The sequence below is a fragment of the Leuresthes tenuis genome, unplaced genomic scaffold (assembly GCF_036924035.1).
Source record: "Leuresthes tenuis unplaced genomic scaffold, fLeuTen1.0.hap1 SCAF_10, whole genome shotgun sequence".
Taxonomy (NCBI): Eukaryota; Metazoa; Chordata; class Actinopteri; order Atheriniformes; family Atherinopsidae; genus Leuresthes; species Leuresthes tenuis.
Window position 1 is genome coordinate 29,886,073 of NW_027325364.1, and position 26,520 is coordinate 29,912,592.

Sequence of the window (26,520 nt, forward strand, 5' to 3'; positions counted from 1 at the left end):
TGTCATGTCTCTACGGATCCTCAGCAGGGCTGAATAGGAAACCGCTCCTTAATGAAGTCCAATAGAACAACTCCAACACACACCCACTGGCATTACAGCAGTTTAATGAAAAACGCTCCATAAAACAAAATCTGTCCTGTCAAAAGCAATTTTTGCCATCATTCACCATGTGGGTATTTAGCATAGGAACCTTGGAATTAGATGTATATAATTCACACAGAAAATGTAGCAGAAGAGTTACAATGAAGGAAAACGTAGATTGGAAAATATACTTTGCCAAATGTACAAAACATGCAGTTCAACGCTGATTGTAGGCATCATGACAAATAGTCTATTTCATAGCTCCCTAGTGCAAAAGGCACCTGGATGCTGAGCGTGAGAAAATAGAGTCCAGTCTGCTTTCTTCCACTTACACGCGTGTGCGCACACACAAAGTATCATCATGCACCTGCGGTCTTAGTCACTCATTCTATGCACACGTTCTTGTGCACACATGCGAACGCAGGCACTCGATCCACAAGTTTTGGCAAGTTGCCACAGCAACAACACACAAGTTACCAATTATCAATTTACCATTATCCCAGTAACATGTTGTTATTGCCATGCCAACCCATTTGGTGATATTCGGGAACATGACATCTGAGTGGGCACAATAGTGCTGTGACTTCAGTGCTATTTCAAGACAACTGTGGGATAGAGCTGCTGAGCAAGGCAAACCTTTAAATCATGGAATATGTCTTAATGCGTCTTGAGAGAAACCTCCCCTGCTCTAACCTCTTATGCCCTGATGGCTTTAACATTCACAGACCTCAATTTAACCTGGTAGGCTTTGTGTTCTCTGCATATGCCTCTGTCTCAGCCCCCCGTCTCTGCTTCTGTACATCTCTTGCACTCAGTTTCTCCTTCTCCGTCTCATTTTTCTACAAGAACCGCCTCGTGAACATGGGAGTTGTCTTTTGGTCCCCTGGTTCATATGGTTACTCTAAAGGTTAATTGTATATATTTGTTGCTGCGTCGTTTATGTTGCCATGAGTGTCAGCAAAGACAATCATCCCTCGTCTAGACCACAGCAAGTGCACAAGGACAAATCATGTCTAGGACAGCGTGTGTGTGTGCGCGCGCGCGCGTGTACGGACACACTTTCTCTCAGTTCTCACAATTCCCTCTCTCACTCACTGTAGGAGACAAGAAACCTGAGTGCCAGCATTACATCACCTCAATGAAGTGTCAGTTAAACATCATATAACATGATACTGTACAGCAAATGAAAATAACAGAGATTTTTAAAGAGGGTTAGGTAAAGGATAAATGCATGACAGTACATTTCCTCATGTTAATAAATTACATAGTTATTTTGCTTAAGATTTTACAGGGTGCTACATTACTTATGTGGTAAAGAGGTTACTTTAGCAGTGGGCTAAATGTTTAAACAAATCTGACATCGCTACTGGGTGCATACAGTTCTGAAAAATGTTCACGAAAAGCACAATGTGACTGACTATTAAAGAAGAACTCAAATCCAGGATCCCCTGCATCCTCACCATTTTCTTTTTTTCTTTCTTTCTTTCTTTTAGAATCACGTCCTCTGTCCGTCCCAATAAGGGTGATGCCTGACACCGCAGTTGAGGAGTCATGGACAGCCTCAGAGGAGAGAATGAAGGAACTAATCGCTCATGCCTGGGATGCTGTAAAACGACTTACTCTGCAGGTACCAAGCCAGATTGTCATCATGATTGATCCCTCTACTGCATTCACTACCCATCAGTCAACAATAGGCAAACGTTTATAAAAATTTCTTTTGTTGTGGTGCAAGGACACAATGATTTTTTTCTTGCCATCTAACACTACAGCACTTATCCTCATTTGTCTATTCTACAGGAATGTTTATGGCACACAAACTGAATTCTGAATCAGCTCTAGAGACCATCAAACCATGTTACTGTCCACCTCTTCTCACAGGTGCTACAGAAATTTGCGGAGGTTTAGCTTAACTCTGCCACGCTAAGCTGTCTCCGAACTTGTGGCTATATCGTTTCCAGGGACTCATGTTAGCCAATTAGCTTGTTTTACATATATATGCATTTATGACAGCTCATGGTTCCTTGTGGCTTGCTGCGTGGAAATACCTATCTGTCTAAAAATGTAACTGGAAAGTTAAGAGCTCATAGTATGTCTCTGCTTCCTGCATTTGACTGGACCAGTTAGCAGAGACCACATCACAACCAAGCCCATCTGAAGTTGATCAGGAAGCGTCGACAGCTCTTGACTGGCATCCCCATGATGCAAGAGCACCACATTGTGTTGAATGTGCATTGATCATGTGGGATGCGTTACTGAATGGGCTTACTGGCATCTTTTTGCATGCTACAGTTTTCCATTTTTGATAATACTGTATTATTTAGAAATAACGCAGTTTAACCATTTTTGTGTTAAGAGGATTAATGCGTTCTTTGACTGTTGGTGTTTTCAATCACACCACAACAAGCTTACTGTTGCAGTGAGATGTCAAATTTCCATCATCTTAAGATTTCAACTAGCATAAATCAAGTGGATTCTGTTTTACCTCTTGTAAGTGCTGGCAAGTCTTAACAGGTGCATAGTAGTTTTTTTGTCAGTTGGTACATAGTTGCATAACTTAATTACAGCTAAATAATTTAGAATTAGAATACAGCTCATTGGCGAGTTTCTTTGTGCATGTAAACAATAACCAATGAGGCAAGTTCAGTAATCATTCTTAAGTCTGCTTAATTCTTTATGCTATTGCCACAGAAACTGATGTCATTCAAACATGAATGCGAGCATGACACATGAACTGAAATAATGCTCCAGAATCCAGGTCCCATGTCAGTCCATTGAACTGTTTACATTACTATCACAAAAGTAACTGAACCTTCTAATAGTTTGCTGAGCCCGTCATTGCCTCCACTTTCCTCTGTCCCCTTCGGCTGTGTGACTATAGGACCGCACCACAAACTCCAGCAGTAATTAGGAAACACTCTGTCCTGTTGACATGGGAGTGGAAGCGAACCAAACCGAATAACCCAACAGCTGGTACCCCAGGTCTTGGATATCCCCAAACTTAAACCACTCCATTTATTTAAGTGTGGTGTAAACAGAATATCTAATGGCTCACACTACTGCTGCACATGTGCCCAATTTACCATGTGGGGGTTTCTTTCCATCTTTTACAGAAGGGAAAGGAACTAAAGGGATTGAGAGAAGTTGCGTCCGTGAGACTGGCGGATCCAAAGTTACAAAAGTATTTATTATTCTGTGGCTGCTCAGACCACTTTAAGCTGTTTAAACAGAATAGGGACATTTGATAGTTAGAGATTGTGTAAACTGTAAAAAATATAATAGTTCTGGTCTGAAATGCGGTTATGATGCTTTGTCGCTATGACATACTTACACACGAGATTTACGACAAAAGAGACAAAGAGAATGAAATCCGCTTTAATTCCACACTGTTCATTCAAAGTTTGAAAATACTGACAACTGACTAATGGAAAATGGGAAAGGTACAATACCCTAAGGTTTACTTTGTCACTTTTTCCACCAGTACCAGAACTTTACAAATATCAGAGACAACAGAGAATAGAACATGTTCTCTGATTTTAGCATCACACATTTTGGTCACATACGTTAGTTGTTCAAGTTTTAAGCTTTTATCCCTTATTGTACCTCTAGAAATCTGGACAAGCTAAGTCTTACCATACTATGTATTTAATTAAGCAGTGAGTTTATAGTTGAATATAGCTAATTTAATGTTTTAAACACCACTAACTCAAAGTATAAAAAGCAGAAAAGCAGCTGGAAAAAGTTCAGCAAGCTCAGAATCTGCTTTGTAGTTTTGGTCTTTGTAGTTATGCACTAAAATGAGCATAAAAGACACTACACCTCTCTTTTTTCAATGAAATAGATTACATAGATTTGTGCTGATGTCCTGTCATGCACAGTCAGGGCCCAGGTTGTCATGTGAATCTATGAGTATCACAGTCTATTTGTGGGTGAGTCTAAAACCAAACTCCACAAATGCTTCTGAGCCATGGTTCCTATATGACTCAAAATAAATCTCGATTCTCTAGCCATCACAGTTTCTCATACACTCTCTCTATATATACTATATTATATACTATAGCTTTACCGTATGTTTATGGGACGCCTGTTCAGCCAGTTGAGCTAACTGGCGCCCTGGGTGGGGAACTTCTGTCACAAAGTGGAAGTGTCATCGAGCGGTGGAACTAGCACTTTGAGAGTCTCCTCAATCTAGCCACTATGTCCTCAGCTGAGGAGGCAGAGTGTGAGGTCTTGGGGGAAGACCAACCTATCACTTTGGCAGAGGTTGAAGGCTCTGGACTTTGTGGGACTAACTTGGCAGACATGTCTTTTTCATGTCACATAGAGGTCTGGTGTAATGGAGTGGCAGGCCAGGGTGGTGGTCCTATTTTTAGGAGACTGGTTTAAGTATCTTTGGATCTTGTTTGATCTTTGTCAGCAGTAATTAGCGTGTTACACCGGTCAGGTGTGGTAAAGAGGCAGCTGAGCCGAAAGGCAAAGCTTTCAATTCACCGGTCCAATTCATTTCAGTTTACTGGGTTTCGTACCAACCGTTATCCTATTGCCGTGAGATTTGGGTAGTGACTGAAAGAATGATATCATGAAAACAAGTGGATGAAATTAGTTTCCCTTGGAGGGTGACTGGGCTCAGCCTTTGAGATAGAGTTAGAAGTTAGCTCATCTGGAGGGAATTTGAAGTAGAGCTGCTACTCTTCAACATGAAAAGGAGTCAGCTGAGGTGGTTTGGGCATCTAATAAGAATGCCTCCTGGTTGCCTCCCTTTGGTTGTTTTTCCGAGCACATCCAATTGGGAGGCCCAGAACTCACTGTAACATAGCAAAACTCAACATTTAGCATCAGAGAAAGGGTTTGCATTCCAAGGTGCACACAAACCATCGATAGATTCTTCCACTTAGGGCTGAATTGCCGTTGTTCAGTTGTCACCTTGGCCTGAGCTAACTGAAAACATTCTTATATGACCTCTCCAACTCTGACCCCAACTATACTTCCACCTAATATTCTAGCTCACTGCTGTGTTACTTCTTGCTAAAGTGTATTTTACTGGGTCCTTCCTTATCTTGTGTTTTATTGCATCTGTAGTCTTATTATGGGCTATGCAGCCCTCCCCAAAAAAATGTTATGCCTACCACTACTCACCTTTACCCCTTCACCCCTTCATTTTGTCATCTTTCCTTCTCCACCTTATTTTCCCTGAGGACACCCGTGTTCTCCCTCAGCCCTGATAATAATTGCAAGTGATCAGGATGGTGATTCTATTTCAGGAATTTTGAAATAATTCCTTCTATTTAACACATGAATGTGTTCAGCATTGGCAAAGGAGCACGTTGCTACCAAAACTGTAATGGGATCTGCTGAAACAGAGAGACTGTTGCCATGGAAAAATGAAGTAACACTGCTCCCTGCAGCTGCCACGCATTAATGAGTAGGATATTTTTTTGAAAGAGAGAAAAAAGAGGAGAAAAAGCGCTGGGGTTGAAAAGGTAAAATGATGGAAAGGAGAGAGAGGTTAGGAAGCAATGAAGAATAAAGAAAAATGGACAGAAAATGAGTTTGAAGGCAGGGACAAAGTGAGAAAGACAGCAAAAAGAATCATGTGTGCTGCATGTTGGTGTGGCTCGAATAGAGGTGGCCAGATGGTTTCCATGAAAAGGATCTGACCCTCTGCTGGAGTGCCTTGTGCAGGCGCATTACTTCATCCTCTGCCCTTTCCCCTCATCTTATCATCCCTCTATTCAACACCTCATCTTCGCTACCTGTCAGATCACACAAATTTCAAATGATTGATCAAATTTTTGACAAATTAAGACGAGGCTTTGAAGATTGTACTGATCGTACTCAGTATTGAGTACTGATTATAACGTAAAGCTGTTTTGTAATCGCAACATCAGCTGTGTCAGCCTTCTGTGCTTGAGTAACTGCATGAATGTACATTTAAAATGATAAACCACTGTGTGAAAGTATGCATGTTTAAATATGAACGAGTCAGCTCAGTGGAATATTGATTAGAAGAATAAAAATATATTTTTTAAAGTTTGAAACTATACACACTCCCCGCTACATTCCTGTAGAGATCTAAACAAGGACAAGGGTCACCTTTTGATGGCAAAATGACTGGATGAGAGAATCTCCATCACGGGAGGTCTTGTGTGATGTTTCCTGTGTGCAATGAAAGGAGAGGGGAAAAACAGTGGAATCATTAATGCCTGTGTGGATCAGAGACTTGACTGTGTTTGATTACGCTGAGCAGTTAATGCATCACAAATGACTGAAGGTCTTAATGCTACTTTAGACTGAATGGATGTATGGGGCTGCAAAATTGCAGGCCAGTCAACTGGTCCTTGTCTACTGACAAAAGTGGACAGAAGATCGTCAGAGGAAGATGGCCTGCTTCGAAGAATCATTTTCTTTTAGGTGTGGTGGCAATGCTGTTTTTTTATTTTTGGTCCAGGCTAATGCCTGCATGTTAAATGGCTCAAACTGAATGACAGAATGCAGTCTAAACAAGAGGTTGATAGAGCTATCGAAATTATACACTGTATGACTAAAAAAGGTAAACATAGGGGCTTGTACAATATTGGGTGGTTTTTGTTCTACCAAAATTTTGATAAAGCTGAGATTGTGAATGAGATGAGCGTAAGTGGAAGTGTAGGCAAAGGCATGCTGGAATGTCTATGGGTGAGAAATATTTTGATAGTCATATTTTGCATCCCCTGCTTGTTAAATAGAAATTTATTGGCTTAGTGCAGGCAGAGAAAAGGGTCAGTGCTGAGGGTAGAAAATTTCTGCTCCGGTTGAACTTCCACTAATATTTCTGCTCCGATGGGGAAATTAAAACAAATTAGATGAATGAAAAGAAGGAAGGAGAGAAGGTAAGGTACAGAAGAAGATATTTCTCGAAAATGAAAAAGTAAATGAGAGAATCATGGACATTTTCTCCTGATCAGATCTCTACATTTTTTGTATCACATTATTTAAACGAAGACCCCCACAATATAATATTAGATGGGCCTTGAGCTGTTTGTCGTGTGAGAACACTGAGTTTGTGAGTTCAAGCTTGCACACATGCACATGTTAATGAGTGTCTTAACGCATGTGCAGCCACATCCCCATTCCATCATCTACCACTTTGTCAATACATTGATGACCTCACAATCATAGAAGCACATATGTATTTGACCCTCACAAGGGGCTGTGCTGGAAAAGTGCTTACCAAGCTTCTTTTGTGTCTGTAACCTCTTGAATCTCAGAGGCATTAAAGAAATTTTATATACCCCAGCATTTCTTAAGTTTTATCAGAAACTAAAATTGCTTAAAAATTTGGGATGCTTTAAAATGGTCACAGAAAAATTATTAGAGTTGTTGAAGCATTCATCCTTTGTCTTGGGGAGAAAGAGGAAGCAATGCCAAAAATAGGTTAAAACAGATCATTTGGGGTTTAGAACAGCCCAGTTTGGCGTACTTCATTTAGTCACACTACATAAATCAGGAGTGGTGAGAATTTGCCAGAGTTAGCCCATAAAACCTTTTTGCATCTGCAGTCCTGCATGATCTGATCCAATTTGGCCTGTATTACATGCTGCATAACATAATCACAGCCACCTTTACTCTCTTCTGTAAGCCCTAGGCACATTTTTTTGGCCACACCACTACTGTAGATCAACTTAGCCAATCCTAATTTTTTTGCATCTGTCCATATTAGTCCAGCCGACTTTGTACGTGAAAGCTTTTGTCTGAACTCTAAACCATACCAAGACTCTTGCAAAGCCTACAACCTGTCTTTAAGCCCAGTCCATTCTAGTTACTTCACCGCATTCCCAGTTAATAGGCTGTCTCTCTCAACTAAGGAATCTCATCCATTAAATCCTTGTCCCTGCTCAGCTATCACATCAGAATACATTGAGTTACGACCACCCTCTCCAAGTGTATTCTCAGCTTTAGTTTGGTGTGGTCACCCCATTAGACCCTGTCTGTGTTGGCTCACCAAGCTGGGATGGTGGAGGGGTGATTATTTGGGATAGGCGGTGGGAGTAGGCGAGGCAGACCAGGCCAGCCGCACTCCTAAGGCCACTGTTGGATCAATAAACGCAGCGATCAAAGTTGCAATTAACCCACCGCGCTAACACAAACAGCCGGGCCAGCAGAAACAAACAAAGCCTTCATGTCACCTAAAGCGTTTATTTTTGCAGATTTCCACCTCGGCCAGGGAGACCTCCAGAGCTTGTCAGCTTCTGTAAGCAGTGTTAGAAGTGAGGAATGCAGGGCCACAGGGATGGCTGGCTGCCTGACTATGTTGCTGTGCCAGGCCACGAGCTTATTGGTTGTGGTGGCATGTGGGTGAGACCAAGCCTATCTGTTGTCAGGATGCATCAAGCTTAAATGTTTTTCTCATGGACATCAGGGTGGAAAGCTGCTTCCTGAGGTTGTAGCCAAAACTTTGTTTGTCCATGTGTGCACCCCAAGACACATCTGCATGGTGTCATCTTCAGGTATACACATTAATCACGTTAATGTACAGGGAGACAATGTTTATGTAATTAATCACTATTCCAAAAGAGTGTTTTTGGATAGAGCAAAAAATTTAGAAAGATATGAAAAAGAAAGTGGAGCTAAAGGTTAAAAATGTGTGGGGTGGGGGGGTTGCTTTGTGGACCTTCCGACCATCTACTTAGGAAACACAGTGTCCTGTCTGGTGCAGGCACAGGAAGATTACATTTGGAGAGGTATCAGGTTTTTAAAACAAAAGGATGTGTTTTCCGTTTGCTGCCGATCCCTCCGCTGAGGTTTTTCAGCTCCAGAGTTGCAAATGTTTTCACTGGGGATGCTGGGAGGGTGTTTCTAATTTCCTATCCTCTATCTCTGGGTGATTTCCTGTGTGTCATAGCTTGCTTATTGTGTATAGAGAAAATGAGAGAAAAATGTGTCCGTGCATACTGTGTGCGCTTGAATGTATTAGTTAATACGCAAGCTTGTGTGTGCTTCCCAAGTTGTGGGATCTCTGTCTGCATCTTGACCTACAGAGTTCATGCTCTGTTGAAGTCTGTGCAGAGCTGGGCCATCCAAGTTTCTCTTCCCTCCTGTGAAATAAAAACAATAAGCCTAACAGCGGATATGTCCACAGCACCACAAGACAAATGTCACACATGTTAGATAATGACTACAGTAATTACATTTAGTTCTCTTCAGTATTGTCTCTTAAGACATCTGTGCACCAGAAATTATTTTTAAGGCAAGCTGCAGTGGTTTATATCATCTTCCAGGCTGTCGAAGCGACACTGAACCCCACGTTGCCTCCCAGTGTATCACTGGGGTATGAATGTGTGTATGAATGATTAGAAGAAAAAAAAGCACGTAGTTATGTGTATCTTAAGACGTGCGGTATGAATGTGTGTGAGTGGGGTGAATGCGGCATGTAGTGAAGCGCTTTGAGTGGTCAGTTAGACTAGAAAAGCGCTATACAAGTACAAGTCCATTTACCATTTACCATAATGTTTCGATATTATAATACATTGTTGAAAGCAAAAATTTTACTTCATATTCCTTCAAGGAATGTATGCAAGCTTTATTTTGTTAGTTATACCTATAACTAACATACATTTACCTATAAAGTTTATTTTTATTTCGAACGTTGCTATGGTGGTTACTAAGGATGCTACTATCGCTGTAGCTTCTGCAAACGTCACATTAATCACCATAGGCTACTTTTTTGTTTGTGTGTTTTAATTTACTTTTGTTCCGGCTTCGCAGCTGAAATACGCTATAAATTAAATACACTCAGGCAACAGAGAAATAAGTTTGTTTTGGATGAACAACGGCGCACCCTGAAAGATCACTGTAACTGACTTATGCATCGAATCAGAGCGCCGAGGCAAATGGAGAGAGCTGGAATAATTATATTTACTGCAGCATGTATTCACGGAGAGCTAATATATAAACAAAATAAAATAGGTTTTATTTGTCATTCTTATGAAATCCCTTCATCATCTTCACATCATCGCTAATAAACAACATTTGTAAAATTAAAACTGTATATCAGATACGTATTGGCACTACAAAATACTGAAGTCTTGGTCATCTTGGACCATCCTGTCAGCCTGGGGAAAGGGATACAGTTGGTATAATTGACCATAATTAGGTCATTAGAAAATATAATATGAACCTCACTGTAAATTATGGTCCAAACACTGGTCCAAATTTCAAAGTCTGACTGTGTATTAAGCAGATGTCAATATCTTGAACACATGTGGCCACTAACAACCCCTTAAAACATGTTTGAATTATTTCATCCAGCTTGGTCTTAATAAGGTTCTGAGAAAGTACATCTCAAAGGGCCTTGCCTTGGAGCAAGATAAAAATTAAACTTTGGTGTAGGACAAAAGTTAAGATATCGTTGGAAAGGTCTTGACCGAGGGAGTAACATATGTCAGTATGAAAATTATGGGCAGCTCCTGCTCCTCAGAGGTGAACTTTGAACCTTGAACCTGAGACACTTTTGAAGGCTTAAGGAGCAGCAACAAAATGGGCTACAGACCAGTTTTAAACCGTTTTGGAGGAAACACATTCGAACTACAAAACATATGGCGCTGCCCGCCACTGTGTATGTCAATTTAGTACAAATTGTAGTTTTTATATCGTGCTTTCGGGTTAGGGTCAGGGTTGCAAAATTAGGGTTTAAAAAACATATATCTGCGCATTCTTCAATTGAAGAAGTATAACCCTAACATGTATGTTTATTTCGTGAGAAAAGCTATGTTATGAAAACATAAAAATGCTAATTCAGACATGATTCCTGCCACTCTGTTTCGCCGACGGAAAGGTGCGTCTTCAATAGCTAAAACGAGTGGAAGCCATTTTTCACTGCAGGAAATTGCACATGCACACTGGTCGCTCTGGTCATTGGATATTCGTAGGACAGTGCACGAAAATCAGTACATAACTTTTCGTACATTTCCATAGAACCCTTTCATGAGAATATGTCACATCTTTATACAGTGTAGAATAGTCAAAAGCTATTGGATCACAAGAAAGGGCAAACTAATCAAAAATGGTCTAGTATCCACATCTCTGTTTATGTGTTTGTATACACACACACTCACACACATGTATTTATATATATATATATATATATACCAACTATATAGGTCGTTGTAAGTGCATAATATATATATATATATATATATTATACACTTACAACTACCTTTCTTATTCGCCCTATAGTATAGAGAGGCTGTCCTCAATCTAACTGACTGCTCTGTCATTTACTGGCGAGGCCCGATGGATCCTAAGAGCCTCCTGTGGTTATATAGGCCATTTCCACATGGCTTCAGCCTTTTAAAGCCTAAGTGTGTTTGGCCCTCAGTTTCCTTTCTATTAGAACCTGCTCTGCTGGAACCAGATAAACCATCTTCACAAATACTCAAGGGAGAAATACTACACAAGACCGATCATACACTCCAGTTGCCGCTTAGAAGAGAGGACGTATAAGATGCTTTTTGAATGTATTAAGCCTGAAAGATTTGAAGCAGGGTTGACACATGTGGCTGTACTCTCAACACTATCTGATAGTACAGAGAAGTGATCAGGAATAAAACTGAGCAGAACTTGCCACAAAAAAGGAAAAAAGTCACATACTCAGAGCCCTGTGATCTGATGCCAGGCAGGGATGAGAAGGAATAAATTGAAATAGACCCCCACAGAAAAAAGTCTTTAGGCATCTTACCATTTTAATCAAAGTATCCTCCAAATGGATGTTTCAAGCCTTTTTATGTTTCCTGCATTTTCTTTGCCTGTTTCGTCTCTAGCTGCTTTATTTACCCCCAACAGCATGTGGTTTCCTGATTCATAATCCCGACTGGATGAGAACCTGTGAATACTATTTCAAAGTGTAAGAAGATCCTCGTTCATTTAGCTGCCCAAGAGAAAGGGCTTTGTTCTTCAGTAAAAAGATAAGCAATGGTCACCTACTAAATAACCAATCTGTCACTCTGAGACCTCTGGAACTCTTTTTACTCAGTCTTTTCTTTGTTAGTATGCGTACTTAGACTTAAACTAGACAAGAGCACTAACCCTCAGACACTATGCTATCTGATATAAATCCCTAAGTTTCCAGTTTATCCCTGTTCACTAAATGCTGTGTACTGTCAGACAACTCAGTTTGGAAAGTAAATGACTCTCAAAGAAAAAAAGCTTCTTTACATAGCAGAGATATGCTGATAAAACACAGAAATAAATAAGTAAATTGAATACTACTTTATCTACCCCAAAGAGAGAAATTATTTTTCAATAACAGTCATTTTCATTAGTAATCATAAAATTGTTTTGAGGTATGCTGTTGCCTTTAATTTCCCTCAATTCAGAAAAGTTAAAGACACCTCTTATTGAACACAATTTGATCACTTTATTATGTATGGAGTGAGCAGTGTTGTTCATTATGTTCAGTAACTTGTTCAGCATTTGTTTTTGCATAATTTCGTGACGGGATCCAGACTAGTACCCAAATACAGAGCCAGTCTTCTTTATCAGTTTATTCAGTTTCTTTGAGTCACTCTGTCTGATCTGACTGGCCTCAAAGCAGATGGCTTCAAAGCAGAGTGCACTCTCCACCACAGACGTATAAAAGAAATGCAGCATCTTGCTGCAAACACTGAAGGAACTACAGTCTACTCTGTTAATTTTTTTTATAGACAGCCTCAGTGTTGCATTTGCTGTTAAATCGTTTGTCCCGGTGAACAACCAGGTATCTGTGATGCCCTCCACCTCTTCTGCCAGGACAAAAAAATTTTTTTTTCTTGTTTCTGGTCCTCCTAATTCGTTTCGTTTACATTGGAGATGAGGGGATTGTTCCCAGACCATGCCACAAACTGGTTAACCAGTTCCCTCCATTCAGCCTCTTGTCTGTCAATGATACACCCCACAAGTGCATAGTCATCTGAGTATTTCTAAAAATGACAGGAATCTGATTGAAGGTGTACAGATAAAAGAGAAACTGATAATTTGATCTGTTTGCCAGGTAGTCATTAATTCAGGTGATTGTGGAGAGATCCACCTCTGTTTTCTAGAGGTTCTCTCATAACAGTGCAGACTGGATTGTGGTAAAAGCAGTGAAGAAATCAAAGAACATGATCCTCACAGTGCTGCCTGCTTTGTCAAGATTAGATTGGATTTATTAAAGCTTGTAGGTGATGGTAACTTCAAGCCCAACCCCCGGAGGAAATGCAAACTGCTACTGTGTTCTGATTCAGTCTCTCTAGTTGCCTCTTCACCTGAATACTGGGGACAGACGAGTGGAAGGAAAATATGGTCTGTGTAGGTAATAGCAGAGTAGGATAATGTTGATTATTCTTCTATTAAAAAGTAAATTCAGTCTATTGAACTGTCCAGACTTCATCACTCTTTCCCCCTTCTTCTTAAAGGCTGTGATCTTTTTCAGCCCTGACCATTCCTCTCTCTCATTGGTATCCTTAAGCCTTTTATCCAGCTTTTTGTATACTTTTTGTATACTTTGTATACTCCTCAATTACTCACTGTCTCTCTACTGTCTCTCTGTTTTCATATTAAACATTTTTATTTAGGCCAATCGGTTGATCCTAGGGTTATTATTGGGGAAACACCTCAATGCTCTTGTTGGGTTGATGGTTTCCACACAGAAGTTGCAGCCTGTCACACACTCAGTCATGACACTGGTGTCTCCATGTGACTCTCAGAGTTCATTGTTGTCTGTGGCTTTAGCCTCCAGAAACCAACTCTGAACAGTATTGAGAATGCATTATTATGTGTTTCACTGAGACATGGATGCAGGAGCATATTACAGACTTAAATACATCTTCTTGGCTTTAAGAGAATACAAGCCAACAGACATCAGGAGTGGCAGCAAAAGCAAAGGTGGAGGAGTATCACAGTGTTTGTTGACAACAAATGGTGTCATCCTGGACATGTTACTGTGAAGGAGAGAATCTGTCACCAGGATATTTTTATTTTATTTATTTTTATTTTTTTCCCTTGTCCTGTTCAGCATTATGGCAGCAGTATTGTAATCTGAATACCTTTGATGCCAAACAGATTTGCTTTGCCAAGGGAAGTTTTATAAATGTAAAGCTCCCCTTGATGCCCATTTATTTATTTCTGTTTACAATATATGACATGTAATAGAACTGAACCGGACCGGGGGACAAGGAAAGAAGAAGAGGAAAGAAGAGGAAACAGAACAAAAATAGAAACAAAAACCAGACAACCAGCTGCTACACCTGTAAAAAACAAAACAGACAACAATCCATGGCCTCTGAGGGGAATCCAGCCTTAGCGCCACCAGGAGCACCTGAAAGCAGACAAGCTGAGAAAAAAACAAACACACAAACAAACAAAAACAAGCACAAGAAGCGGCAATCGCATACAACACAGCTGTGGATATAGATGACCTGAGACGACATGATAATACATCAACTGCTTAGCGACCATGCTACTGGACTAATGAATGTGTGTGTGTGTGTGTGTGTGTGAGAACATGCATCACCCATGGCACAGGACCTACATGATAACCGTGCTTAGTTATGAGTGTATAAGCGTACAGGGCCACAATCCACAGCCCCCCAAGCAATCAGAAGCAGGCAGAGAGGGCCACAAGACCCAGGCCACCAGCAGCCCCCACGGAGCACAGAACCCAGGAAGCCCACCGCAGGGGCAACCACGCATCCACCCAGAAGACTGCAGAGGAAGCCCCCGGACAGAGCCCCCATAAGCATAGGGCAGAGGCCCTCCGGGAGCCAGGGGCAACAGCCCACCGACCCCGACAGGCCCCAGCCGCCCAGACACGGGCCGTGCACTGGACCCGGGCCCCAGGAGCCCGAGCGCCCCCAGGAGCCCGAGCGCCCCCAAACCCCCCGGCAGAGGCCCCACCCAATACCCAGGAGGGCCAAGTGCCCCAGACAGCCACACAGTGGGTCAGCGCCTGCCCCAGCACCCCTGGCCAAATGCCCTGGGTGAAGTAGCGAGCAGCGGGGAGAGGCAACGCCGCCCCCCCATCAGGAGAAGCACAGGCAGGCCAGGCGACAGCAAGTCCCAGATCCAGACCCAATCATTACCACACACACTTTCACGTCCCATACATCCACACATCCACACGTCCTCCCTCCCTCGACTCCGCTGGGGTGTAATGCAGCGGGCACACCAGGGGGCCAGCAGCCCCCCAGCCACCACAGACCCCGAACCAGCAGAAAAATTCATTAATCCTCTTGGCCCCTCCCGCCCCGAGCAGCAACCAGGAAGCAGGGGTGTGGGAAGAAGACTCCTCCCCTCACCCTTCTGGCTCTTCAGTATTTTCTAATAGTGAGCGATTAAAATTGAGGGGCAGCCAAACTTGTAGAACTGGGAGCGCGGCCCTCTGGGCAGCCTACATACCCAAAGAGCCCTGCCCACCAGATGCCACTCAGTGTAACTACCCCCCAAGACCTAATGTGTGTGTGTGAGTGTGTTTGATAAGTAGTAATGTCTAAGGTGTAATTAAAACAGGGGCGGGGAACTGCAGAGTGCAACCAAAGGGGACCACCTACGTGGCCCCATCCCCTACCCCCCACCGAACACACACGCCCCCAAAACCCTTCATGTGTGAGTGTGTGCTGTGTACAGGAGCCAGAAGAGAGAGGGGTATGGGGATATACACCGGGGGAGCTACTCTCCCCCGGAGAGGGCAGCCAGGGACTGGCTGCAATAGGCACCCCCGCTACCTGGGAGCCAACACAGGGCAGGAGGGCCTGATGTCCACCAGGCTCGGGGCCTGCAGCGACCATATTCCGGGAGCTACTGTACCCCCAGAAGGTACCCATCCCGCCCCACCCCACCCCACCCCACTCAACCCAACCCCACCCCGGAGGACCTCTACAAAAAACAAACAAACAACAACAAAAAACAAACAAACAAACCCCCCCCCGCCCCAACACCCTGAAAAAAAACAACCATCTGCGGACACCTTGGAGGTCCCAGAGCAACAAGCCGGCACCAGGACCTGCACCAACCCACCCATACTGTGGCGCGTCCAGGGCAACCCAGCCCCCCCAGGCAAAGGCAGGGCCCCCCCCCCCCCAGGCGCAAGGCAGCACCCAGCCACCAGGGCCCAGGCCCAGCACCACCTCCCACGCCAGAGCGGCCCGGCCACCTGGCATAGAGCCAGCAGCCACCACCGTAAGGCCCCTAAGGGACCCCGCCCCACACCGCAAGACAGCCCCACCCGCAAGCCCCCAAAACTGCCCTCCAAGCCCGACACACAGTCCCCCCCAGCAATGACCAACCCGGTCCCCACGACCCGAGAGACCACCAGACGCCCGAAGCCACACAGCCCCCCCCAGCACACACCCAACCGCCCAGAGCGACGGGACAGCAACCCACCACCAACACTATGTGATAAAGCTAATCAGAGGGGACCAGAGAGAATGAAATTCAGCCAATTGATGTTTTGAGGAGGCAGACATTGTTTCCATGCTAATATAATCTAAAAGAAAATTTCTAAACTGGTTAATACACAGATTGTTCTTTGCTTTCCAGTTCATGAGAATAGTTTTCTTTGCGATACATAACACTGTGAGAACCATGTGTGCTGAGTTCATTTCCATGTGGATGTTGTCTAAGTCACCCAGTATGCACAGTGTGGGGCATGCAGGAATGCTACACTTTAGCCATGTTGATAGGTCCTCACAGACTTCAAGCCAGAACTTCTGGACAGGCGCACAAAACCACAAAGCGTGTGCATAATCATCAGGTGTGTTATCTGTGCAATGTGAGCAGATGTTTGAGTGTGTTAGACCCATCCTGAACATCCTTTGTCCTGTATAGTGTGTTCTATGAAGGATTTTGTATTGTATGAGTTGTAAATTAGGATTTTGAGTCATTCTGAAGGTGTTCAAACATATTTGTGGCCAGAAGCTATGACTAGAACTGATGGATAAATCTGCCTCCCATTTTGAGGATGGTAGAGACATTGTGTCATCTATCTTAGACAATAATTTATATATTTTTGATAGTAGTTTTTGGGTGCAGATGCTTAGATATTCTGCTACCCTAATGGGGAGTTGTAAGTCTGGTTGGTGGAGGATATATTTCTTTGTTATTATAGACTTAAGTTGTTGATATTCTAGGAATTTATTGCTGCCTATCTCATGTTGTGATATGAGCTCATCAAATGAAATAAAATTTCCATTTTGGATTATATGTTCCAGATGTTTGATTCCTTTGATCTTCCACAGAGTAAAGTTTAGCATTTTTTTGTTTTGCAGTATGTCAGGATTGTTCAAGATGGGTGTAAGCTTACATGGGACAATTGAAAACTTTGTTGTTTTAAGAAATTCCCACCAGGCTGTCAGAGAGGTGCTGATGTTAATGCTTTTGAAACATTTGTGATTTTTTACATTTTGACTAATAAGTGGCAGGTCAGAGATTTCCAGATTATCACACAATGCTTGTTCTATATTTATCCATGGTTCATCTATTGGGCTAGGTTTAAACCATTTTGATATATACTGTAACCTATTGGCTAAGGAATAGTGGTAAAAATTAGGTAAATCTAATCCACCACTGTCCTTGGTCTTCTGTAGGGTTTTTAAACTAATACGTGGTGGTTTGTTTTTCCACAGAAATGTGGAGATGCATGAATCTAGTGACTTAAACCAAGTAGCAGATGGTTTTATGGGGATCATTGAGAACAAATAATTAACTTTTGGTAGTATCATCATTTTAATGGTTGTAACTCTCCCCATAAGTGATATAGGTAAGGACTTCCAACGAGAGAGATCGTCCTCTACTGTCTTTAATAATTGCACATAATTTAGCTTTGTTAGCTCTGAGAGCCTGGAGGAAATGTTTATGCCTAAATATCTAATATTTCCTGACTGTAAAGTGATCGCGGGTATATTCTGGACTCTGCAGTTAATGAGCAGAACTGTGGTCTTGGACCAATTGATAGAGTAGTCAGAAAGTGCTGAGAATTTATTTATGAGTGTGATCGTGTGAGTGAGAGACGTTTGAGAGTTCTGAAGGAAAAGTAAAACATCATCAGCATGAAGACCTATTTTATGCTCAATATTTTGGGGTTGGATGCCTTTAATATTTCTATCTTGTCTGATAGCAGCTGCGGTTCGATGAAAATAGCAAAAAGTGAGGGAGAAAGTGGGCAACCCTGTCTTGTACCTCTCTGCAGACTGAAGCTTGGAGAAGTTTGATCGTTTGTCCTGACACACGCATTTGGGGAGCTATATAATATCCTTATCCAGTTGATGAAGTGTGACCCAAACCCAAATTTGTTTAATGCTGCGAATAAAAATTTCCAGTTCACTCGATCAAATGCTTTTTCTGCATCTAGAGAGACTATTGTGGTTTCCAGGTTGTTGATGGTAGAATAGTCTATGAGATTAATTAGCCTTCGAGTGTTAGGGGATGAGTGTCTACCCTTTATGAAACCTATCTGGTCAGGATGTATTATAAGTATGTATTATTATGGAGTTATTTTTTCTATTCTTTTGGCAAGGGCCTTACAAATTATTTTGAGGTCTGCATTTATTAGAGATATTGGGCGGTAGCTGGATGGAAGTATGGGGTCTTTTCCTGGTTTCTGTAGCAGGATAATGTTTGCAGAGTTCATGTGTGGGGATAATCTGCCATTCTGCTTAACTTGTAATACCATTTTGTGAAATGTAGGTGCCAAAACAGTCCAAAATTCTTTGTAGAACTCTAACCATCTGGTCCCGGGGTTTTGTTACTAGGCATATGTTGAAGGGCTTCATGGAGTTCTCCTATTGAAATAGGTGAATCCAGAGCCATTGCCTGTTCGGTTTGTAATTTTGGAAGGTTGATATTACTAAGAAACTGATCTATGTTACTGTCTGATGGATCATTTTGTGATGAATATAAGGTTTTATAGAAGTCCCTAAAAGCATTGTTGATTACATCGGGGTCATGGGTGACATTTACTTTTGAGTCTTTAACAGAAGTGATTGTTGTTTTCTCTTTGTTTCTCTTTAGTTGGTTAGCTAGGAACCTTCCAGATTTATTGCCATGCTCAAAGTTCTCCAAGCGAAGTCTTTGTATCAGAAACTGTGTTTGTTTATCAATAATTTTGTTTAATTCAAGTTTAGCTTTTCTTAGTTCATTCAGTATGTGTTCCTCTTTGGAGGTATTGTAGACAATTTCTAATGATTTAATCCTGAGTTCTAAATCTGATATCCTTGAACTTTCCCTCTTTTTCTTATTTGATGAAAAATACATTATTTTGCCTCTCATAACTGATTTTCCGGCTTCCCAGAGAGTACAAGCTGACATTCCTGGCAGGTCATTATTTTCTAAATATACAGACCATTCCCTTTTGAAATAATTAATAAAATCAGGGTCTTTTAGTAATGATGTATTAAATCTCCAATTCCTAGCTGGTGGTGTAACTCTGTTATTCTTCAGTGTGATAGAAACTGGAGCGTGATCACTGATAGTGATGGGGTGGATTTTGGTGTCTGAAATATCCCTCATCAAGGAACTGCTAACTAAGAAATAATCTATTCTTGAATATGAGTGGTGTACCGGTGAGAAGAAGGTGTATTCTCTAAGAGTGAGGTGGTGGGAGCGCCAAGCATCACAAAGACCAAAATCTTTCATATACTGTTTAACAATATTCGTGGACTGCCAGTTCCGCTGACTTCCTGAAGTACTGAGTCTGTCTACTCCTGAGTCTAATACCATGTTAAAATCCCCTCCTATGATGAGTGTGCTATCTGAGTGATCAGAGAGTGAAGTGAAAAAGGTGTGAAAAAATGAGGGGTCATCCACATTTGGACCATATATATTTGCAATGCATAAATTCATATTTTGAATAGATAAATTAACTATTAGAAATCTACCTTCTGGATCTATAACTGTGTTGTTTACGGTGAAATTTACTCTTCTATTTATCAGAATGGCTACACTTCTTTGTCTGGAGGCTGAGTACACATGCAATCTCTCTCCTGAAATGACTGATGGTTGTGTTGTAAGGGGGGATATGTTTATATATATATATATTTTTTTTCATTTTTGCATATACCTAATGTGAACATGCAAGCACATATGATGTATGTGTGTATGCTTTTGTAGATTAATAAGTATGTCATTTGAGCATGTTTTCCCAGTCAAAGTACAGCACGTGCACCCTCATGAGAAGTTGATTGCTTTCAGTCCTTTTTTTAAACTGAGATTTCCTGGTCAAAATTGAAAAGTGTTTCCACTTTTTTGAAGTATATTAATAATGTGTGCTGCAAGTGATACACCCTGGCCCTGAATACACACAGGCACTTTGTCCATCAATGTTTTTCCCGAATGAATCTGTCATTAGAGGTGGTAGGAAACTGAAGTAAATGTCCAAGACTGCTGACAGTTGACTCCATTTGTTATGTTAAAGATTTTGTTTCACTATGACAGGACATGATGTCATTGGACAAATGAACAATTATGTCTTTTTTACTTCTCTTTTCCCTGCTGAACCTTCTATAATTGCATAGATACTATTTGAACACACCTGCCATTCTGGACTCCTGGCCAAAAGTAGGCTTGAACTCAAATATGTGTGTTAATCATAACCTAAGATAATTCCTCCCCAGTTACACCTCACATTGTCAGAAATTAGTGTTTAACCCACAAGATAGTTCAAGATAGTTCACTCATGGATCCCACACTGTCACTGAAGTGCTGTGCAACTCTTTTCATTATTTGTTATTTGTTGTGCCTGACTTGTTTTCAAGTCTGTCATTTTTGCTGCTGTTTATTTCACATTGACATGAACACATATGAAGGTAAAGTTGTGTAATAGATATTCCATGCTCTAATTATACCTCCAGCTTTCAAGTTTTTTCTTTTTGCCCGTTTCTATTTTTAATGTAATTCTAGATTTTTCCTTCAGCTACATTTGGAACAGTTGCCTTCCCACACACTAACAGAAAATAAATTTCCACTTTGCTATTATGGATAAAAAAAAAAAGTTTAGTTTGCGGAGCCTTGTGAGTGGCTTGTGAACATACTGACACACTGCGAATGCAGCCCTTTGCCTCCCAAGCATGTGACAGACCAAACTGAGTTTTAGGAAAGTCTGGCATCCCCGTCACTTTCCTGCCCTGTCATGGAACTTTCTCCTTCTCTTTCACTGTCTCTCTCTCACTCTCTCCATCCCTCTCTTTCACTCTCTATCTCATGTACGTACACCTACACACACACACACACGCACACACACACACACACAAGAACCTTGGGAGCCTATCAGCTCATGGTAGGCAGACATTGTCACACACACTAACTGCTTCCAGCACTGTGTTTATTGGCCTGTACAGAGCTATTAAACATAATTGTGTAGGGTACCAATTAGAAACTCACACAACCTTATTTGAACTTCTACACCTTAACACAAACATGGTCTCACTTTCAACTTTGATCTTCACTTTTCATCTTAACCTGTGTTTTTTCTTTCTTTTTTTCCCTTCCCCAACCTTGTGCGCCATAACCTTGAACTGTATACCCACCTTATTTTTTCTCTGTGCCTCATCTCATCTTTTCCATTCCTGTCCCTCTCTTCTGTTATCACGGGCATAACATCTCTACAGACTTTCCACCGTACCGTACACCCTGAATCAGAGAACAGGACAAAAGGACAGAGACTTGGGAGGTTAGGACGGTAGGATAGAGGACTATAAAGCTGGACAGCATGAAGAGAAGCTGTCAGTGGTTTTGGCAGTGGTCAAAACAGTGAGGCACACGGGACATTGTGACCTCAGTCTGTTTCTCTCTTGGATCTGTCAGCGCTGTTTTCAGTGCCAGTCCTCCCCTTTTCTACCCTCTGTTGCCTTTCTTGCCTTTGTTTGGATACTGTAACTGTGCCTCACCGGCTATGTACAAGTCACATCTCAAATCTTAAACCACAGAGTGAGTTTAATCATGGTACCACATAGAACATGGAGGAGGATGGCCAATTTTTTACCATTTCAAGTTTCAATACTAAGTGCAACACTAACTCAGAACTATGGATGTTCTTTTACTTTCTGAAAATAGTTTGGTGAACAAGGGAAAATCTCTTTTTTTTCATCATGATGCATGGTACACCATTTTAACGTTTACTTTCATGACCTGATGTACTGGCTGAAACAAATATGGCCCATTTTTTGCTTGATTGTCTATAAATTTGTATTTTGTACTAGATTTAGATGAAACATTTCATTCTCTTTATTAATGTAACATATTTGGACTATTACACCGTCTCTGAGCACTTTCTCTTGTCATTATATTTTAATCTAACTGTGCAAACATGGTAAATGTTTGTCATGGATACAGCTTCAGGAGTAGGTATAGATTACAATAAGTAGGTTGTTCATAGGCTCCCTGTCCTCACAGACGTAAGCACAATTTAATCCAAACCCTGGCAAGATATCTTTCTGTCAGTACAGTTATCCATTCAGTTAAAGTTGCACTTTTCCCCTTGTATTTCTGTGTTATTATCCTGTACATACAGACATTTATTGATGGAGTCCCCAATAAGCAGAATGAGTCTGCTGCAGTTCTTATCTAACGTACTGGCCTTACCTTCCTCACTCTAGAAAAGCAAATGTTGCACTTATTACCACCCTCATCAAGACTCATGCACAGTTGCCATTGTGAATTATAATACTGTTTTTTATAATACTGTGTTTTGTAACTTTTATTAGCCTCCACCCAAAGTAAACTTAAAGGAATTCAAAGCCAACCAGAAATTTGTTTTGTATCAACTAAGTTTAGGAGTGATATTCTTTTTTTTTTCCATTACATAATTTGGCCCTTTGAAGCATTCTGATCCTTTTTTTTGCTTCAGTGTTAACATCTAGAAACGATGGGTGCCATACTCACTGAATGTCATTCAAACATTCAGATTTTTTTGTCTGGTTCCATCTATGAAATGTTATCTTGTTATTCATAATAGTATTTCACTGTGTGATGTGCCAGATTTGCAGTGGCTATACACTTAACATAATCTTTCATCTCATGATACCATAGTCGGAAATAAAGTGTATTACAGGTACACAATGTGTTCTTCACACTCATTGGAGAAGTTAGGTTAGTACTCTGTGCAGTAATTGTTGATTTTCAGCTAACTAAGCATGACCTCTCTCTTTTTCTCTTATTGAGACTTTTGTAAAGGCTAACAAAATATGCTTTACACAGTGAATGTCAAAAATGCCTGGGTTATATTTCTGGGTGACGAGCACACGGTATATAATGTGTGAATATATGCAGGGGATAGAAAGAAATACAGACCCATTTCCCAAATGCAGATATTACATACTTTCTCTGACAGTTTGGAAGAATGGAGAAAAAAAAAGATTTTTTTTCAGCATTTATCAACAGCAAGAATTTGCTATCAAAAAACTTTGAACGATATGTCTGGTGAAATGATGTTACATCTATGTCCACTTGAGAATTTATTTTGGTGGCTAATATGTTAATTTAATTAAGTGCCATATAAAAGTTACACAACTCCCAGGGGTGATAAATGGTGACAGATTTAGTCAACCATCATACTCAGAGTGGAAGTCAGTGATTTAGGTAACTGTAATAGGTCATTTACTGTTATTTTTTTGGTACAATTGCTGTGCTCTCAAATGATCCGTTTGAAACAGCAAATGTTGAGGTATAAGATTACTTTCTGTTTGTTATGGTTGTACTTTTTACATATGTGCATGTATGGCTATAATAGAGTTAAGCTCACATCTCTAGGCATATCTTTAAATGACTTGAGTGTGATTCTGTGTTAAGTTAATCCTCAAATTATTCAACATTCTAACTGTCAACTGATCTAAAATTAATCAGGTAAAACATTAATATGGCCTTAATTACTTTGGCCTTTTATTAATCAAAAACATGTTATGGTCACGTCTTTTCCTTTTTTTTCTTTCACATACTTGATATTGGATATAGTCAGATGAAGTTCACTCAACTTGATTTTTTTTTTATTGCGCCCTATTGTCCTTCATTCTGGCACACACATTATTTGTGTATATTCACCACTGATGATTGAAAATGTCCAAAGTGCTGAACCCCAGTTTCCATGAGTCTGCCTGCTTTACAACTTAACCCACTCAGATATGCAGCACCACAGACAGTGTCAGTGAATCTACTCCCACAAGCACTGGAAAAAGCCAAAGCCTTGCATGTCAGTATGCAAACGTGTTCCGATTTCAAAGACCTTTGAAGACCAAGCAGCAGGTCGAGTAATGTGAGATGAATTTGTCTCCATATCTCCCGAACTTGTTGTCTCACTTCCTCTCAGTCTCTCATTTTAGCCCTTTATTTCAACTCCCATTAAAGCCAGAAGACCTGACCTCCATTTATAGGCCTGTGCAGCATTTACACATGATTTACAAAAACAAAGTTTTCTAATGGAGTTCGTGTATCTTTCCATGTGTGTATGCATAACATAACACACATAACATAAATGAGATTGTAATAATTTTCCACTCATTTGACTTGTATATTGATTATTTACACTATACTCCTTCTGAATTCTCTGTATCTTACATATAGATGCACGAGTGCCTAGAAAGACGTGCTGTCTTCCCACTGGACTTGTTCATCCTTTCTTTATGTGAACATGTCTTTTAAATCAGTGGAGCCCCTGCATAATGCAAAAAGACAAACTACTGTTGAGGCACAGAAAGGTTACACGCTGCTTTCACTCTTACTGGTTACTGATTAGTGACCTAAATGACTTGTAAATGGAGCTTTTTTTTAGCTGAAAAAATGTGTGACACGGTGCAGCTGGATATGGTCTCCACTTATTTAAAAAGGACTTCAAAAAGATTTTAGTTCAAGATTTAACGACCCAAGGTCCCTAAAGTTGTAAAAGGTTTTCTGTTTCATAGAAGAGAATTTCATTTTTATTTTAAATGGGCATGGTCACATTCGATTTTTTAAATTTTTTTAAGGGAAATTCTACTGGCCAGAGAAGAACTGTAGCGTGCGATAATGGTCTTCTTATAATGTGTGAATAAGGCTAGGTTATTATCTCCATCAGTCAAACCATCGTGCATAACCAAGCATGGGAAGAACCTTTTTTTTTGTAGTTGAGGGCAGTAATATTAAGCCTTTCTTGCAACAACCAATCACCAACACTTATTGAGTTCATTTTCATTGCAGCAGTAACCCTTGAACATTTGGACTGTTTACTGAAAATTATTTTGAAGGGCTGAGACAGCCACATGGTCGGTAATCAAGTGACACTGACTCGGGTAACATGACTTCATATCTCTCATGATTTTCTCTCCCTTTTCCAGTTGGAGCTGCAGTCATGCTGTGTGTTCCTGCCAAATGACAGCCTCCCCTCTCCGAGCACTATCATCTGTGGTGACATACCTGGCACCGTCCGCAGCTGGTATCACAACCAAGCCTCCATGCCTGGAACTCTGGTTATCTGCCTCCCTCAGATTAGTGTCCTCAGTGCCGGGCAAAAATATATGGAACCCCTGCAGGAGCTCCCCTTTGTTGTATCAAGGCCCATCTTAGAAGAAGGTAGGGTTTTCATTCCAATGACATACATTTGAATTAGTATGGTTGAAATACTTGGTAAAATGAATGGTTTGATAACAGTTTTAGGCTATATGATGCGAATTCATCATCATTATGTTCTTTTCAACACGAGGCAAACCTTTGACCTACAACCACTCATTTACTTTGACAAAAGACAAACAAACTTAAGTAGAGTGAGTTTGAGAGATAGAGCTTCAACATGTGGCGTGCACACCTGGTAGAGTTGACACAAGCAACACTTAGAAAGTTGAACAGTGTTTTTTCTTTAGTGAAAGAAGAAAAAAAGGAGGGGCACCTTTTTTTTCCCCTTCAGCTTTTCAATGACATCAGCATTGGACATACATATTTCAAAATCTCCGGAGAAAGAAAAAACAACTGTAAAAACAGTGACATCAGCATTTCGATGCAACAGCAAAAATGAACAACTCAACTTGAAGTGATTAATTCCTGACCTTTGAAAAAAAACAAAAAACGTATTCACTCCTGATTTTCTGTGCGCTGGATCAAAGCATCCTGTCCACTGCACATGGGAAATGTGGTGTTTGAGGATATGTTTGCAAACAAGTAGAGTAAAGTGCTAAAGACTAAGACTGGATTACCCTTTGGGATCTTTTTTGCACCTACTTAGACTTAAACATTACTCGATTGTTTACTGCATCATTAAATTTACTGGATATACACTTCATATCAGTACTGGGAGGCTGAAACTATTCTCCCACGATTTTAAGGTTATACATAATAATTTAGTTGTTGTAGTGTTTTTGATACTCAGTAGTGCTGGCGTGTCCTTATGACACCATAAGCCATTGTTCTATTTCTTTCCGTTTTTGTAAAAATGTACACTTTCTTTTCTTTTCTTTGTCATCATACCAATCAACTTGTTTTTTTTTTTTCACAATC

General features: G+C 40.9%; 1 protein-coding gene across 1 annotated transcript in view; it reads left to right on the top strand.

The window, feature by feature from the left end:
- The window catches only part of LOC140316988 (intermembrane lipid transfer protein VPS13B-like), a 292,443-nt gene that overhangs the window by 132,956 nt on the left and 132,967 nt on the right, over positions 1–26,520 (top strand). The window contains exons 21-22 of the mRNA XM_072395068.1: positions 1,575–1,708; positions 25,368–25,602. Coding sequence (XP_072251169.1) covers positions 1,575–1,708; positions 25,368–25,602 — 369 coding nt within the window. The remainder of the gene's footprint in view (positions 1–1,574; positions 1,709–25,367; positions 25,603–26,520) is intronic.